This window comes from Carcharodon carcharias, chromosome 2 (genome assembly GCF_017639515.1).
Source record: "Carcharodon carcharias isolate sCarCar2 chromosome 2, sCarCar2.pri, whole genome shotgun sequence".
Taxonomy (NCBI): Eukaryota; Metazoa; Chordata; class Chondrichthyes; order Lamniformes; family Lamnidae; genus Carcharodon; species Carcharodon carcharias.
The window spans coordinates 122,072,918-122,091,592 of NC_054468.1; the positions used below are offsets into that span (position 1 = coordinate 122,072,918).

General features: G+C 42.3%; 1 protein-coding gene across 2 annotated transcripts in view; it reads left to right on the plus strand.

Moving 5' to 3' along the window:
• Positions 1-18,675, plus strand: part of LOC121289511 (sprouty-related, EVH1 domain-containing protein 2-like) — a 173,805-nt gene that overhangs the window by 31,302 nt on the left and 123,828 nt on the right. The window contains exon 1 of one of the 2 annotated variants that reach the window (XM_041208998.1): positions 12,507-12,629. The exons of the other annotated variant lie outside the window; for it this stretch is intronic. Within the exon in view, the coding sequence (XP_041064932.1) occupies positions 12,613-12,629 (17 nt within the window). The 5' untranslated portion in view covers positions 12,507-12,612. Of the gene's footprint in view, positions 1-12,506; positions 12,630-18,675 lie in introns of those variants that run through there. 2 annotated transcript variants of the gene reach the window in all.

The window sequence follows — 18,675 nt, forward strand, 5'->3', positions numbered from 1 at the left end:
GTTTGTCATGCTAGTTTTTATCTTGACCTAGTCTTATCAGGGCAGTGAAGGAGTTGCTCAACTTTGCAGTCGGAAACACAGTGCATTGATGGGCTTTTGTTGGTTTGCTGTGCTCAGTGTTTCTAAGAGTGACAGAGATGCTATTGTAAACCAGGATTTTTAAGCTCAAATTTCAATGTGTTTGAGTTTTATGGCAATTTTCCTTACAATTGGTCACAGCGAACTAATTCTCTGATCAATTGATATCAATCATTGTTACTTCTGCAACTCTATAATAAAACTTGGGTGACGCATTCCCTCTTAGCAGTTGCATGTGTGCTTAATACATGGAGAGACTGCAAAGAGTCATAGAGTTATACAGCACATCATGTCCATACCGGCCATCAAGCACCTATCTATTCTAATCCCATTTTCCAGCATTTGGCCCGTAGCCCTGTATGTTATTTCATTTCAGGTGCTCATCTAAACATTCCTTTAATGTTGTGAGGGTTCCTGCCCCTACCACTCCCTCAAGCAGTGTGTTCCAGATTCCAACCACCCTCTGGATGAAAAAACTTTTCCTCAAATCCCCTCTAAACCTCCTGCCCCTTACCATAAGTCTATGCCCCCTGGTTATTGACACCTCCACTAAGGGGAAAAGTTTCTTCCTATCTATGCCCCTCATAATTTTGTATACCTCTATCAGATCCCCTCTCAAGCCTCTCTGCTCTAAGGAAAACATCCCTAGCCTATCCAGTCTCTCTTCATAGCTGAAATGATCCAGCCCAGGCAACATTCTGGTGAATCTGCTCTGCACCCTCTCCAGTGCAGTCACATCCTTCCTATAGTGTGGCAACCAGAACTGCACACAGTACTCCAGCTGTGGCCTAAATAGCATTTTATGCAGCTCCAAGATAACCTCCCTGCTCTTATACTCTATGCCTCGTCTAATAAAGACAAGTATCTCATATGCCTTCTTAACCACATTATCTACCTGCGCTGCTGCCTTCAGGGATCTGTGGACATATACACCAAGGTCCCTCTGACCCTCTGTACTTCCCAGGGTCCGACCATTCATTGTGTATTCCCTTGCCATGTTAATCCTCCCAAACTGCATAACCTCACGCTTCTTCTCAGGATTAAATTCCATTTGCCACTGTTTTTCCCATCTTACCAGCCCGTCTATATCATCTTGTAATCTAAAATCTTCCTCCTCACTATTTATAACATCACCACTTTTCATGTCATCTTGGAACTTACTGATCATACCTAAATCATTAATGCATACTACAAACAGCAAGAGTCGCAGCACCGATCTCTGCGGTACACCACTCATCGCAGCCTTCCAATCACAAAAATAACCTTTGACCATCACCCTCTGCCTCCTGCCACTAAGCCAATTTTGGATCCAATTTGCCAAATTGCACTGGATCCCATGGGCTCTTATCTTCTTGATCATTCTCCCATGTGGGACCTTGTCAAAAACCTTATTGAAGTCCATGTAGACGACATCAACTGCACTACCCTCATTGGCAAATCTAGTCACCACCTCGAAAAATTCAATCAAATTTGTTAGACATGATCTTCCTTTGAGAAAGCCATGCTGACTATCCCTGATTAATCCCTGCCTCTCCAACTGGAGATTAATCCTGGTCCCTCAGAATTTTTTCTAATCATTTCCCTACCACTAATGTTAGACTCACTGGCCTGTAATTACCTGGCTTATCCCTACTACCCTTCTTGAATAATGGCACTACAGTCACTGTCCTCCAGTGGAGGATTTGAGAGGATTTGAAAATTAGTGTCAGGGCCTGTGCAATCTCCTCCCTTGCCTCACACAGCAGCCTGGGGGTTCATCTCATCTGTGCCTGGGGATTTATCCACTTTTAAGCCCATTAAAACCACTAATACCTCCTGCCTTTCTATGCTAATTTGTTCAAGTATATCACAGCCACACCGCCCCACCCCCTTCCCTGATTTCTACACCTACATCGTCCTTCTCCAAAGTGAACACAGATGAAAAGTAATCATTTAAAACCTCCATGCGCAGATTGCCACTTTGGTCCCTAACGGGCCCTACTCTTTCCCTGGTTATCCTCTTACCCTTAATATAGTCATAAAATATCTTGGGATTTGGTTGGATTAACAATAAAAAAAAAATTTGGTCGCAAGTACTATTTTCACGTTGCCTTAGCTTAGCTGCCATGTTGATATCCATTAGAAAGAATGAATCAATTGAAAGCATCTTTTGCGGCATTGAGTCACGGATCTAAAATGAGACTTTTACCTGCGATTTCATAGTGAGGTCAAATCCCTGCTGAGATGAGCTGCCGGGGTGGGCCGTCCTACCCACAGCCCAGTTCAGGCCCTTTGGTGAACACTTGGTGCCCAGTTGAGGGCCTCATCCTGCCGCTGCTCACATATAACCAGCAAATAGAGAAGTCGACACTCCGCGTGCAGCCGGGCAGGTTTGACCGTACAGCTTGTGAAGGGGGTTTCGGGTGGGGTGTGCACTTCTTGTTGGCACTTGGAGGCCCCTCCCCACAAAATTGTCATTCTCTCCCAACCCCACCCACCTCCCTATCCAGCGTGGCCCCACTTGCCTTCAGCGGGCCTGTCAACCAGCAAGATCTCGAAACGCCTCGGTTTGCCAGCAGCGGGCGCTGTTTCTGCCGTTGTGCAAAGCTGACAACTTCCGATTGGCCAGCAGCGCTATGAGGCGGGATGTCATCCTGGAGACGGGCAGAAGTCCCGCGGTCATACTAATTAAAGGGCCATCACCCGAAAAATTGAAGCAGGGTGAGCCAGCCAAGCGAAGGTGGACTTGCACCCCACATTTACCACGGTGTGTGGGGAGCCCACCCTCAGGGTATAATCCAACCCAAAAACACAGGTGGCCACACACACACAAATAGCTCAAATGGTGAAGAGGGGAGAGAAGACATGGGTTTGAGGAAGTGACATTAGCTTGAAGCCATAGGAGACTTGAGAAAAATCAAAGCATGAGGGATGTGTATGATTGAGGAAGGAGAAAAGGGAACGATGAAAACTGGCAATGTGACCCAGAGACTACTAGAAGAAGGAAGCTGGTTAGAACCAAGGGTGTGGACCACCTTGTCTGAACCATGTTTCAGCAGAGTTGTCCAACCTTCCAGCATCAACCCACTCCTTCCTCCCCTTCTCTCCCAGTCCCTGGAAATGCTGAAATTCCCATCCCACATTGCGAGCACCTCCTGCCTTACAGAAAACCTGGGAACTGTAGTGAAGGTCCAAAATGATCAAAGTCAGCATTAAGGCCAGAGGGCTGCACAGTGCCCAATAGAAAGAATGATTGCTGTTTCTCAAGCTTGCATTAAGTTTTGCTGAAAGATTGTAGAAAGCAAAAGGCAGGGGTTGTGGCCACTGGAAATGCAACTTGCGATTTTTCTTCAATTCTATTTTTCATGCAGTGATTTTGCATTTCAATTATGGTTTCTGACTAGGTCTGAAAATACTAATTTTTATAAATGTTCTGTTACATTTTTAAATTATTTCATACTTTAGGTTATTAATGACTGCGAAATATGAAGATGTTGGTAAATATAATTAGTCAGACCGATTTAACATTTCTCGCCCTCTGTTTTTAATTTGTTTTTCCCCCAAGTTTTTTAATGTGACTCTTTATGAATATTCAAGCCTGCAGCTTAGTGTGTAACCTTAGGAGTCCAAGAAAGTAAAATTGTTAACTATATTCTTTAAAAAAAATCTTTTTGTAATATTTCCTACACTTCTGTTTCTTAAAACAGAATTGCAGGACAAAGGGAAATGAGCAGGAGTGAGACTAACTGGATTGCTCTTTGAAAGGGTCAGCACACACTTGGGCTGAATGGCCTCCCACTGTGCAGTCCTATTCTATGAATTCACAAAACCTTTCTTTCTTGTTTTCTTTCCTCCATTAAACGTAATCTCAGTTCCTTCTAAATGTCACCACACCCCTCAAACAGGACAGATGGTTTCATGGTCTATCCCATTGCTGCTGCATATTGGGGTCACCGTGGCTTATATAAGGGTGCACTGGACCTCCAATCCCCTCCAGGAGTTAGGACCACAATGACTTAACTTTCCTACCTCACTAGTTAATCTTGCAAAGAAACCCTAAATGCATATTTTCACTGTGAGCAATTGACGAAACAAATAAACGAATGTAAGAGGCTTTATTGTTGGTTTCTGTTAATCATTCTTATTCTGACAAAACATTAACTTAAGTCTTGGAAACACATTCAGGTTCCATGACTGGATATTTTAGGGGGTGAACGTTTATTCAGTTAGAGAAAGATGAAAACAGTCAGCATATTACTGCTTGACAAAGTAAGCTCCTTTTCCATATCTACTTAAAAATGTATAACATATTCAAAGTGCACCTGGAAATTGAGGGCTGATTTTTTTTTTCTTTGGAAGAGACTGAATAAAAGCAGTAAATCATTTAAATTAACCTCTTAACTGGACATCAGAAAGTAAACTTTAACCTTGAGAATTTTTTTTATTTGAAGGATTTTGTATGTTCTGGTTAAATCCATCAGCTAAATAAATCTCTGGAGCTGATCAGAAAATCAGAGCCATTTCCTGTCAAAATTTTGTGAAATTGTTTATTTATTATCCATGTGCTGAAAGTAGTTCAGAGAAGGTTAATGAGACTAATACCTGGAATGGGTGGATAGTCTTATAAGGAACGGTTGGACAGGCTAGGCTTGTATCCGCTGGAGCTTAGAAGAGTAAGAGGCGACTTGATTGAAACATGTAAAACCCCGAGGGGCCTTGACAGGGTAGATGCGGAGAGGATGTTTCCCTGTGTGTGAGAACCTAGAACTTGGGCTCGCTGTTTAAAAATAAAGGGTTGCCCATTTAAAACGGAGATGAGGTGAAATTCTTTGAGTGTCGTGAGTCTTTGGAACTCTCTTCTTGAAAGGGCAGTAGAAGCAGAGTCTTTGAATTTTTTTTTATGCAGAGGTGGATCGATTCATGATAAACAAGGGGGTGAAAGGTTATGGGGCTAGGTGGGAATTTAGAGTTGAGGTTACGATCAGGTCAGCCATGATCTTCAATGGTGGAGCAGACTCGAGGGGCCGAGTGATCTACTCCTATTTCATGTGTTTAGATGTATTTATAAAAACTCAGGCCCTATAATCTGTTTTCATTGGTGCGCACCTGTTTGCAAGTATATTTTTGATAATTTTGTAAACCTGCTTCATAAAAGCACTTCAAGGAAGGGGCAATTTAATCTGTCCATCCTCTGTCTGCCTGTGATTGTCCTTAAAATTAGTTCGTTAGACGTCTTTAAAACTAGTTCACAAAGTAGTTGCTCTTTCTTAATGGTGACTTATTTGGGGTTAATGTGAAGCATCAATTGAATCTCTCATTTTCTAAAGCTATTCACCGGCAGCCTTATTGAGTTGCATGGTTTTTTTTGCTACATCATGTGTTATGTCCTGAATCATGGAATGTAGCTTGGAGCCTTTCACCAAGTAATTAATGAGGAACAGCAGAGCATTTTAATGTGATGATTTTACATTGTTGGATCATTATTAGTGATTAGAAACTGTGCAAAAATCAGACTGACAAGATTTGTTTTTATTCTTGCAACATCCTTTCCTCCCTTCCCCTCCCACAACCAATGAATTCATCAATCTAGAATCTGAAACATTTATATGGAGCGATGGCAAGAAAATCTATCAAAGTTCAGATCTCGCCAGTCACAGGATTGTGGCTTTTAAAGTCATGCTGTAACTGAGTAATCTATCTTCATGGCAAACAACTTTATGCCCATGGCAAAATGTCAAAGCAGTTTTTAAAAAGGTCTTGTTAGTTTTCCCCCGTGTGGAGAGCCCTGTGGAATGTGGTTGAAAGACTTTTGGACCTTTTTAGATTCTTTTGACTTACTCAAGTCTTAGTCAGTTTTTGCATTTCTTCAAAATTACAGGTCCTAAGAGAGTAATGGTATGAGGAGAGTCGGCTGGATTTTGCTAACCCTTAAACCATTTCCTTTCCCGATACACTGCCAGCATTGAGGCTGGAGTGACGTCGTGAATGGAGGTTCCAACCTACTGCTTGCTGTTGACTTGTGATAAGTTAATCATCTGTGAATAAGCATTCATAATTCTAGATAGAGACAAACCAGTTTATGGCTGCATTAGTAAGTGTGGTATGTCCTGTATTTGTGGGTTACAATCCTGATGTCTAACTGGACTCTCTCTCTCTTTTATAAAGTAGTCCGAGCCTATGGACAACAGGTTATACATGATTGACATATCAGTAATGTCACTAAGCTGCGGGTGATGAAGACCCTGGTTTGGTTTGTGTGTTCATTAAAACTTGAGGGTTGCATTTTGAGGAATATTGACTCGGTATTTTAGAATTCCGAATGTAGACTTTGCCAGCTGTTGATTATTAAGATGCAATGTATGATATCCTGGGACTAGCTGTTGAAGAGAATGGCATAGGTCAAGTTTAAGATTCTTTGGTTACGTGACAGAGGAAATAATGAATTGTCAAGTATGTTACTGGTAGTTGTAGTGAAAAGAAAGACTTACATTTATATAGCACCTTCCACAACTACAGGACATCTCAAAGTGCTGACAATCCAATGAAGAGATTTGCAAGTGTAGTCACTGTTGGAATGTAGGAAAAGTGACAACCAATTTCCACACAGCAAGCTCCCACAAACAATGTGATGATGACCAGATAATGGTTTCTTTTTGTGATCTTGGTTAAGGGGTAATATTGACCAGGACACAAGGGAGAACTCCCCTGCTCTTCTTTGAAATAGTGCCATGGGATCTTTTACATCCACCTGAGGGAGCAGGTGCAGGCTCATTTTAATGGGCGTTTTTAAAAATAGTTTATAACATAGTTCATCTGAAAGATGGCACCTCCAGAACTGTAGCACTCCCTCAATACTGCACTGAAGTGTCAGCCTGGACTTTTGTGCTCAAGTGTCTGGAGTGGGATTTGAACCCAGAAGCTCCTGACTCTTGAGTTGAGAGCGCTACCCACTGAGCCACAGCTGACATGGCTAGCGGAAGAGGAGGTGGGTGTTGAGGAGTGGAATAGTCGCCACTTTGTGTGTGTGTAAATAGGAACTCTGGACAGAGACTTATCCTGCAGGTACCCGTCATGAACCTATTGCTATAGTGTCTGCTCCATCCAGACAATATCCTGTTTACACTGGCTGCAGCTCAGATTTCCTTTCTGTCCAGGAGAGAGGTTTGCATGTACATGTTTATGTGGATATGCAGAATACTTCCACAGTAGCTAAAATGTAAATATCTGCATGGGCTAAACATCTGGATTAACTGTAAAAGGATAACACCCACACTCTGGAATTCTGTTTACATTTGGCTTTTTATTCATTCATGGGATGTGGGCGTCACTGGCTAGACCAGCATTTATTGCCCATCCCTAATTGCCCTTGAGAAGGTGGTGGTGAGTTGCCTCCTTGAACCGCTGCAGTCCATGTGGTGTAGGTACACCCACAGTGCTGTTAGGGAGTTGCAGGATTTTGATCCGGCAACAGTGAAGGAACGGTGACATATTTCCAAGTCAGGATGGTAAGTGATTTGGAGGGGAACTTCCAGGTGATGGTGTTCCCATGTGTCTGCTGCCCTTATTCTTCTAAGTGGTAGTGGTCATGGGTTTGGCAGGTGCTGTCTAAGGAGCCTTGGTGAGTTCCTGCAGTGCATCTTGTAGATGGCACACACAGCTGCCACTGTGCGTCGGTGTTGGAGGGAGTGAATGTTTGTGGATGTGGTGCCAATCAAGCAGGCTACTTTGTCCTGGATGGTGTCAAGCTTCTTGAGTGTTGTGGGAGCTGCGCTCATCCAGGCAAGTGGGGAGTATTCCATCACACTCCTGAAGATAGTGGACAGGCTTTGGGGAGTCAAGAGGTGAGTTACTCACCGCAGGATTCCCAGCCTCTGACCTTGGCACAGCAGTCACTTTCCCTATAGTGTCAAACCCAAGCAATGGGAACAAGAGGAGGTCATTCAGCTCCTTGAGTCTGTTTTTTCATTCAATCCGATTACACCTGATCTATGACCACCTTTTACCCACATTCCTTAATACCATTAGCAAACAACAACCTATCAATTTTTAAAATAAACAATTAATCTAGTATCAATTAGCATTTGCTGGAGAGTTCCAAACTTCTACCACCCTTTGAGGTATAAAAGTGTTTCTTCATTTCACCCCTGGGAGGCCTGGATCTAACATTTAGGCTCTGCCCTCCTGCACTATATTTCCCAACCAGTGGAAATAGTTCCTCTCCTCTCAGTCTCTCCGGTCAGCAACATGGGCTGCTCCCCTGCAGAAGGGACATGCATTGCGTCTCTCAAGTCCTCTGTGTTTAAGCTGAGACTTCAGCATTGGTGCAAAGCGGAAACAGTATCAGAGAGCACATACCTTAGGCTCCAATGCAAAGGGGAAGAACAGTGGTGCTAAAAATAAATGTGACGCCAATCTGTCGTCATAAATCGCTTGATGCTAAATTGACATGGTCTTTTAGGCTGTCTTTGTACTTGCCTGATAGTAATTCAGGTCTCCTAGTACGCTTGCCACAAAAACACCACTTCCATTAACATTGTCCATGGGAAGTCAGAATACATGTTGATATATCAAAGACTGGATTATGCAATGCAGCATTTCATATTCTCTGCAACTGTGGACATATTTTAATCTGCCTGTTTCTTTTAAAGCTATGAAGTATCCCTGCTTTAAGGGCTGCCTCCTGGGGTTAGTTAGAGACTAGTTGCCGAGAGGAGTTTGCAAATTGCTCCTAGTAAAGTGAACCGAATAAGACTGACTCTTCCTTTTCTCAATTCTTTTTAACATGGGTTTATTAGCACCGTTCTTTTCTGCCCAGCTGTTGATTTTTTTTATTTGCAGTTTTAAACAGTTTAGCCAGGCAGCTCCAAGTATCACGGTTGTTCTGTCTGCTGTATTTTAGATGCAAGTTGTCGTTGATGGAAGGTCTGCAAGTTGACATTCATTTGGCTTCCATTGTATGAACTGTTCACTGAAGTTCTTCCTTGGAGATCTACTGCTACAGCCACTGCCTCAGTCACCAGTGACACAGGAGTAAGAGATATCAGTATTAAACACTCATAGGACTCTACCTGTCTGCTATTTCTGGGGAGAGAATGTATGTTTACTTTGATCTTTGAAGCACACCCAGCTGAGAATGTTACAGGAGTAATACATAGAGGAATTGTCTAATTAAAATAGTCAAAAACTGAGATGGGTTTAATACTTGCTTGCTGTAGGTAGATTTTTCAGCATCATTGTCATCTTTCATTATGGCTGGGTGTAGAGCAACAACTATAATTTTACATCAAGGTGGTCAAGCCAGGATATGACGTCAGCAGTGGCCGTGTGTATCGTTATATTACCCCCTTTTGTATTTATGAGCCGGGCATTGAGTCGTTGTGTTCCATGGTCTGCACTGGGTGACCACACTCTCTCTCAGGAGAGTTTTTTATTTTCTATTTGTGTATCGGGTATCCATATCTGCCGTGGTTTGTACAGATGCGGTGTAGGGATGCCCGTGAGCTTCGTGGGAGATGGAAACTAGGGACCTTCAGTGTCAGTTCATTCGTGAGGTGCTTGTTTATGACTACGTGTGAGGGCCATTCATTTTTCATTTTAAGCATCTTGACGCTATAGGATACCTTTATTGTCATTCTGAACTTTTAGCTTTTGAATTAGAGCAATGTTGCACGTTTAGCTCTTTTTCTTGACAATGTTAGCAATTTCTGCTTCTGATTTAGTAGATTGTGGGTTAATCTTCACGCCACTGGAGCATATAATCTAGGTTGACGCTTCAGTGCGGTACTGAGGGAGTGCTGTGTTGCCAGAAGTGACATGTTGCCTGTGAGACATTAAACCAAAGTGCCATCTACCTGTACAGGTGAACGTTAAAAAAAAAAATCCAGCAGCACTATTCAAAGAAGAGCAAAGGAGTTCTCTATTTGTCCCTTAATCATCAAAACAGACAAATTCACTTGTTGCTCACGGAAAGTTACATACAAAATGGCTGCCATATTTCCTTACATAAAAAGACTACACTTTTTTTCTTAAAAATTAATTGTCTATGAACTGTTTTGGATCTGAAAGTACTGTATAAATACAAGCTCCTTTGTTCATGCGATTGATCAAAACCAATTTCTGTTGAAGAAATTTCTGAAAATGAGAGATGAAAGGAGGGACCTTTTCATGCCACGCGAACATAATTACTTTTTTTTCTCTATTAAATGCTATTACACTCCAGCTGAGATGAGAGGGCCGTGCTTTGAGGCGAGACTGAGCAGAATGGTCCTATCTTTTTTTTTGAGTTCAGAAAAATGAGTGGTCTTATTGAAATGTATAAAATTCTTAAGGCACTTGACAGGGCAGATGCTGAAAGACCCTGGCTGGGGTTGGGGGGGGGGGGGTCACAGTCTCAGAATAAGGGGTCGGCCATTTAGTACTGAGACAAGAGATTTCTTCACTCAGAGGACTATGACTTTCTGGAATTCTCTGTTCAAGATCGAGATTGATAGGTGTTTGGACACGGAATTGCGGGACATGGGGCTGAGGTGAGAAATTGGAGTTTAACCATGATAATGAATGGTGGAACAGGCACGAGGGGTGAATGACCAACATCTGGTTATTAAACATTTAATTATTTCCCTCAGGGAAACCACCTTCGGTTGGAGAACCGAGGGAATTGGACACTCTTAGTGCTGGTGTGGTGTCGTGCTTAGTTTGCGAGTAGGGTATTATTGAATACGGGGTGAAATCCCAGTACCTGTTGACTCCTATGACCAAGATCCTCAGCAATTGCACATTATTGGCCATACATTTTTTGGGGATTTCTCCTCCAATTATTAAATTGATGTCAAAAAGAATGAGGACCAAAACTTGAAGACTGGAAACTGTTGATTGAACGTTTAAAGCATTACTTGATGAGGTGGGTGTTTATAAAGTCCCTTCTGCTGGGAAATCCAGTTTCTGCAGTTATAAAGCAAACTAAGTTTTATGCCACTCACGTGAAAAGCAATTTTTTCTGTTTCCCCACACTAACATTTTCTGTTTGTGTTAATTCGCACCAGTGGCACATTCTGTGCGCGCCTGTGTGTGTATGTGTGATCATGCAGATTGCATTATTTGCTCGTAACAGTAGTCTGCACACACCATGTGAACCTTACATAGATTAGCATTTTAGAAATTGGTTCAATTTACACGTATACCCAAACCATTTCATCCAGTCCCATTGCATCAAAATTTACTTGCTGCGAAGCTGTGGTGGGGGTTGTGGTGTTTGTGCAGGGGTTGGATTGAGGGTGAAGTTCTGAAAAGTAAGGGGATTGGTTTATGCTATGTCATGACAATTGGGTGTTTCCCAAGGCATTACACATAATCTAGCGGCTGCATCAATGCCAGTCAAACTTGCTGAAGGCATTTTAGACACACTGATGTTTTTGCTGCTGGACTTCTTACTAATGTTGACAATAGAAATGGTGCAGGTTCTCCTGGGTTGTCAGTAAGGAAGAGTTGATTCTGAATGAATTGTTCCTGTGCCTCATCATTCATCACAAGCATCTGAAAATAGTTTGTGTACTGTGGATTACTTGGGCTGTGCAGCATAGGCAAATTATAGAAGGAAGTTTCTTTGCAGCAGGATCCAGAAATGACAATAAAGGGAATAACATGTTTCACAGAGACAGGCAAGATCTCGGTTTAATACCTTCTCTGACAGTTGGCATCTTCACTTGTTTGTGCTCAAATCCTGGAGTAGGACTGAAACTCAACCCACCAAGCGTCTGATAGAAGAGTGAATGTTCACCTCCAAAGAGAAACTGGATGCAATCAAATGTTTCGGAAAAGCTTACTGAAGTATTAATAGATCTGCTGACTGGCATGAGTTTGGCAAAGGGACTGTACAGATCTTGGGTGGTGAAGGGAGAGGTGCGGGGAATGGCAGGGTGTCAGCATATTTGGATATTTGTACATTGAGTGGCAAAATGAACCAAATAGCCTTTTCTGGTTTTAAGCTTGACCTTGGGGGTCAGTTTCTTCAGTTGAGACAGAATAGAACTGTGCCAATTTGTACGTTGGAATAGTTTTGCCATTTTAGTGGGTGGAGTGTTTCTGCATACATTAAGCACAGCCTTTCAACTGTGTTTGCATTGAGTCATGTTAGTAGAATTATTGGGCCACATTTTTTTTAGATCATAAAATGTTGAGTAATAAGGCTTGTATCAATTTATAAAGGAATACTTTTTTTTAGCAGTAGAGGGGAATTGTCGGATTTGATCCTGGATTTTTATCCTGCCAGTATTTCTCCAGCCCCCACGTTTCTTTGCCGGAGAGGCAGGATATGAATATGACATAAGGGAATTGTAGGTCTGCAAATGCAGACTGAACCTTAAATGACTCATCTGCATCAATGTGATGAATTTCTGAAGAAAGGTTGAATCATAAGCTGAAAATGCTTCGGTCAAAGCTCAGTGGTTTGGTGCAGATCCTAGTGAAAGACGCTAGCGTGGGTTCTGATTGTGTGAGATGATGTGACACTTTGTGCTGAAGGCACAGTGTTCTTGCCGTGATGCTTCAAGGTTCAAAATGATCCATGATGAGAGGTAAGCACCTGGTTATTAAGTTTTATTGAAGATTCGGCCCTATTGCATTTTCTCTGTTTTGACTAGCACTGGGTTCCTCCTTGGGTCTGTGAGGGCAAATTCCATTATATTTCATTTTGGAGATTGTTGACTCTTCTCAGTTGTATATCTGTTTGAAAAGGGGGTAAGGGGAAGCAATACAATAATAGGAGTCTGTTGTGTGCTGTTGCACGTTGCTAACTGCACCATAAAAATGAGCAGTAAAATTACTTTTCCTATCCTTTGAGTACAGTGGTTTCACATAGTTTGATAGTGGACCCTGTTGGACTTCTGGAATCATTGTCTCACAGGCTGGTCAGCTATCTTACCAAGTACAAGTGGGTGATAGGATACTCTGAAGGCACGTAGATCATATTCGTGCCAGAGAGACATTCCAGCAATCAACTGATCCACCTGTGATTAATGTCGAACCATCAATTCCTGAGGCACCTGATCAACCTAGAATAGACATGCCAAATGTCTCTGAAGAGTTGTCAAATCCTGAATTACCAAGTTCAGATGATGTGTCTCAGACTGCAGTTCCAGATCCTGTCGATCCCGTTGAGGAACCTCCAGTGGTAGAGCTACGCCACTCTAGCTGTATAAGGAGAGCACCTCAGAGACTTGATTTATAATCACCTGAGGTTGTATATTTGTTTGTTGGATTGTTCAAATGTTTGCCTGTAAATAGAAATTGTAAAAAAAAAAACTAAAGGGGAGCTCTTTTAGAACTAAGTTCATCTTTTCACATCCTGCTCTTCTCTTCACTTCCTGACCTGTACATACACAAACCTATGTATTTACATGCACTGTGCATATGCTAGCCTAGAATTGTGTAGCCTAGAATCTTGTAGCCTAGAATGGTTCAATGATTTTGAACATTTGCTGTAAGGTCAGGATTTGTTTTGGTTTGAGGTCACCAGACCTACCTATAAAAGTGCAAGTTCTTTTCATATTGGCATGCCTGAGGATTACAAACTTGCTTGATTGGGAAGGGGTTTAACATCTCAAATAGAGCAATTTCCCATATTTAAATGTTTGGGATGAAGTCATTGGGAACCTACAAGCTTCCCTGCCTCCAACCCTGTCAATCACTGGCTGCTTAAATAGTCATCAGGCAGACATGTATGTTTCCACACAAGAAACACTAGTTCTAATTAATGTCCTGTCTCTGCCTGATTAAGTTGAAGGAGCAACAAGACCTCAAAGCGAGTAGTGAACAACTTGGTTTCGAACCTGGTTATTTTGAGTGAGTAGAAATTGGAGCAGAGTCAATTCATTGCTGCTCACTAGCTTTAATTTTTGGTTTTGATCCAAAACAAGGCTCAAAATTGAACAGTTTAGTTTGAGAAATGTTACATGGGTAAACCACAGATAGGAACGTTTCGCTGTGAAAACTTGTACTGACCTGGCATTCTAACTGTTCAATTGGCTCGATGTTTGATTCTGGTGCAAAATTATTGGTAACAAATTATTGGCGAAAATGTAAATGGAGAACGGAGGAGGCTTTTCTATAATTGTGTATTAAGATGAGTGGTTGTATGGCTGAGGGAAGCGATGGGTCAAGGAGTTTAATGCTTTTTGATACCTGGAAAGTTTCAGATTTGAAAAGCTTTTTCTTTTGTTTACATGAGAGGCTTGCTGCTTTTATTTTGATGGCTTGTGTTATAGATATCGTGGCCAGCATCTGTTGTATGATATGTTTAGCCTGTGTATCTAATGAGCTGCGGCTCCTCAGTCTAGTGCATGGTTGAACTTTGAGGAAAGGCTTACTATGATCCTGTTGGGTAAAAACTCAATTTTTTTTTGTGATCCTGCTTTGTGTCAACTTTGGGAAGCTGGAAGGAGGCAGAGAGTTTGAAGGCTTTTAAGAGGTAATCGAAAAATCAGCAAGTTTTGATCTGGGATTAACAAAGGCTGCTTCAATTTCTACTGGTATAAGAGTTGCAGAAATTTGATGGAATGTGCCACTGGATGTTCTTTGCTATTTTATAGTTTGGCATTTTAAATACAACATTTTCTTTGTTTGAAAAGTGGTAGCTATCAGTTTGGGTGTGGAAATGATTGTAATAACATTTCTGAAGAGCTGTCTTTCTCGTTGCTGTTTTGTCTTTAGTGTTCTTCCAAGGGATCTCCTGTTTATACTCATGTAAAAGTCAAATTTTTCAAACCAACGTTTTAGGCTAAAAGTCACGGGGTCAACTGCTTTCAGGGGGTTGACATGCATGCAACTCAAATCCAAAAATGACCAATGGAATAAAGCAAAAACCTGCAACACTAAAGAATTCATATTAATTATCTAATTCTGCAATAGGAGCAGAAGTAGACCATTCAGCTCCTCACATCTACAGTGCCATTCAGTAAGTTCATGGTTGATCTGTTTGTGTTTCGATTTCCACATTTCCATCTACCCCCGATAACCTTTGATTCCCTTGCCTAACAAGAATCCATCTACTTCCGCCTTAAAAATATTAAGTGGGCCCCACCTTCTGAGGCAGAGAGTTCCAAAGTCTCACAACCCTCAGAGAAGAAAAATTCTCCTCATCTCTGTCGTAAAAGGGCAACCCCTAATTTTAAAACTGTGCCCACTGGTCCTGGACTCACCCACAAGAGGAAACATCCTTTCCACATCCACCTTGTCAAGGCCATTCAGGATCTTATATACTTTAATCAAGTCACCCCTCACTCTTCTAAACCCCAGTGCAAACAACCCCTGTCTGTTTAACATTTCCTCGTAAGAGAGCGCAGTATAAATATATAACAAATTAACTGCACCACATAACGTTCAAATCCTTCAAAATCGCTCTGATCATCGTGTGAATTCATCCCAAAAGCCTGCATGTATAACATCATATGAATATTCCTCATCGTCGTTAGTAACTCCGGCATTCCACAATAATTGTCCTACGTATCGTCAAACACATTAAATATTCCACATTTTAGAAATGGTTTGTTGACGGTATTGGGATTACATTAATTCCTTGTATCTGTGACCCATTGACACAATGTCGATAGTGAAGGTGCTCTCATCTTTCCACCCTTAGTGAATGTTTTCTCACCTTCCAGCTTCTGATTGTTCCATATCTTTCGGATCCTGTATACACAGGTTTCTGTATACACACATCCAAGGGCAGAACAACATTGGAAAACCACAGGGAAAATCGGTGTTGTTTGATCTCAGATCCTGGACTCCATCATCGACATGGTGGGATTTGAACATGCCCCAGATGAGTATGTCGTCCTCCTGGTCTGAAATTCCACACTTCCTTGATCCATTTCTTGCAATCATCTTCATCCATCCAGCCTTCCTCAGGAACATGGGTGAATGTCTTTCTGAAATTTCTCTTTGGGGAGAGTTTGTGCTTGAATATCACTATTGGCTTTAATTTTGTCACATCCACCATACAAGATGGAACCACTGTAAACCTTGTCTTCCCTTGGCCAGTGATCTTCATGAGGATGGTTTTTTCTTCTTGGTAACAGCCTCATTTGCTGGCATGTCAAAGTTCATCAGTGTTTCATTGATATACCCAACGAAGACCAAGGGAGACCATGGCATAGTGATAATGTCACTGGACGAGTAATCCAGAGACCTAGGCTAATGCTGTGGGGAAACAGAACCACTTTTCTATGGTTCTATGCTTTCTATGGACACAGGTTCATACCCACCGTGGCAATTGGTGGAATTAAATTCAGTTTGTAAATCTGGAATATAAAGCTAGTCTCAGTAATGGTGACCATGGAACTATCCTCGATTGTTGTAAAAACCCATCTGGTTCACTAATGTCCTTTAGGGAAGGAAATCTGCTGTCCTTAGCTGGTCTGGCCGACATGTGACTCCAGACCCACAACAATGTGGTTGACTCTCAACTGCCGGCTGAAATGGCCTAGCAAGCCACTCAGTTCAACAGCAATTAGGAAACAAGTGCTGGCCTTGCCAGCAACACCCGCATCCCATGAAAGAATATTTTTTTAAAGTACATGTTCTTCTCTCAATGTGGATGATGAATCAGTGGAATTTATAGTCATAGATTCATAGGGGTCTTCAGCACAGAAAAAGGCCCCTTCAGCTCATCGTATCTGTACCAGTCAAACAAGGACCTAACTATTCTAATCCCATTTTCCAGCACTAGGCCCATAGCCTTGTATGCCATGGCATCGCAAGTGCACATCCAAATACTTCTTAAATGTTATGAGGATTTCTGCTTCTACCACCCTTTCAGGCAGTGAGCTCCAGATTCCCACCATCCTCTGGGTGAAAAAATTCTTCCTCACATCCCCTCTAAACCTCCTGCCCCTTACCTTATATCTATGCCCCCTGGTTATTGATCCCTCCACCAAGGGGAAAAGTTCCTTCCTGTCTACCTTACCTACGCCCCTCATAATTTTATACACCTTAATCATGTCCCTCCTCAATCTCCTCTGCTACAGGGAAAATAACCCCAGTCTATCCAATTTCTCCTCATAACTAAAACACTCCAGCCCAGGCAACATCCTGGTAAATCTCCTCTGATTCTCTCTAGTGCAATCACATCCTTCCTATAATGCGAATTCCAGAACTGCACCCAATACTCAATCTGTGGCCTAACCAGTGTTTTATACAGTTGCAGCATAACCTCCCTGCTCTTATACTCTTTGCCTCGGCTAATAAAGCATGTATCCCAAATGCCTTCTTAACCACCTTATCTACCTGTCCCACTACCTTAAGGGACTGGTGACATGCACACTGAGGTCCCTCTGATCCTTGGTACTTCCCAGGGTCCTACCATTCATCGTGTATTCCTGTGCCTTGTTTGTCCTGCCCAATTGCATCACCTCACACTTATCCGGATTAAATTCCATTTGCCACCAATCAGCCCACCTGACCAGCCTGTCTATATCCTCCTGTAATCTAAGGCTATCCTCCTCATTATTTTCCATCCCACCAATTTCTTGTCATCTGCAAACTTACTGGTCAACGCTCCTACATTCAATTCTAATTCGTTTATATTTACCACAAACAGCAAGGGATCCAGCACCCATCCCTGTGGAAGCCCACTGGACACAGGCATCCAGTCACAAAAACATCCCTCATCCATCACCCTCTGCTTCCTGCCACTCAGCCAATTCTGGTTCCAATTTGCCAAATTGTCTTGGATCCCATGGGCTCTTACCTTCGTTATCAGTCTCCCATGCAGGACCTTATCAAAAGCCTTGCTGAAGTCCAAGTAGACTACGTCAAATGCATTGCCCTCATCTACACACCTGGTCACCTCTTTGAAAAATTCAATCAAATTGGTCAGACATGACCTCCCCTTAACAAAACCATTCTGACTGTCCTTGATTAATCCCTGACTCTCCAAATTTAGATTAATTCTGTCCCTCAGAATTGCTTCCAATAATTTCCCCACCACTGAGGTTAGACTGACTGGCCTGTAGTTCCCTGGTTTATCCCTTCCTCCCTTCTTGAATAACGGTACCACATTGGCTGTCCTCCTAGTCCTCTGGCACCTCTCCTGTGGCCAGAGAGGTATTGAAAATTATTGCCAGTGCCCCTGCTATCTCCTCCCTTGCCTCACTCAATACCCTGGGATACATTTCATCCGGGCCTGGAGATTTATCTCCTTTTAAGCCTGCCAGACAATTTCGAACCTCCTCCCTTTCTATGCTAATTTATTTAATTATGTCACAGTCCTTCTGCCTGATTTCCATACCCACATCATCCCTGTCACTTGTGAACACCGACACAAAGTATTCATTTAGAACCCTACCTACTTCTTCCGGCTCCACACACAAATTACCACTATGGTCCTTAATGGGCCTACTCTTCCCCTAGTTATCCTCTTACTCTTAATGTACTTGTAAAATAACTTTGTATTTTCCTTTATTTCACCTGCCAATGTCTTTTCATGCCCCCTTTTTGCTCTCCTAATTTCCTTTTTAAGCTCCCCCACACTACTCCTCTAGGGCTTCTGCTGTTTTGAGCCCTCAGTATCTGCCATGAGCCTCCCTTTTTCTCTTTATCCAATCCTGTAGATCCCTCGATATC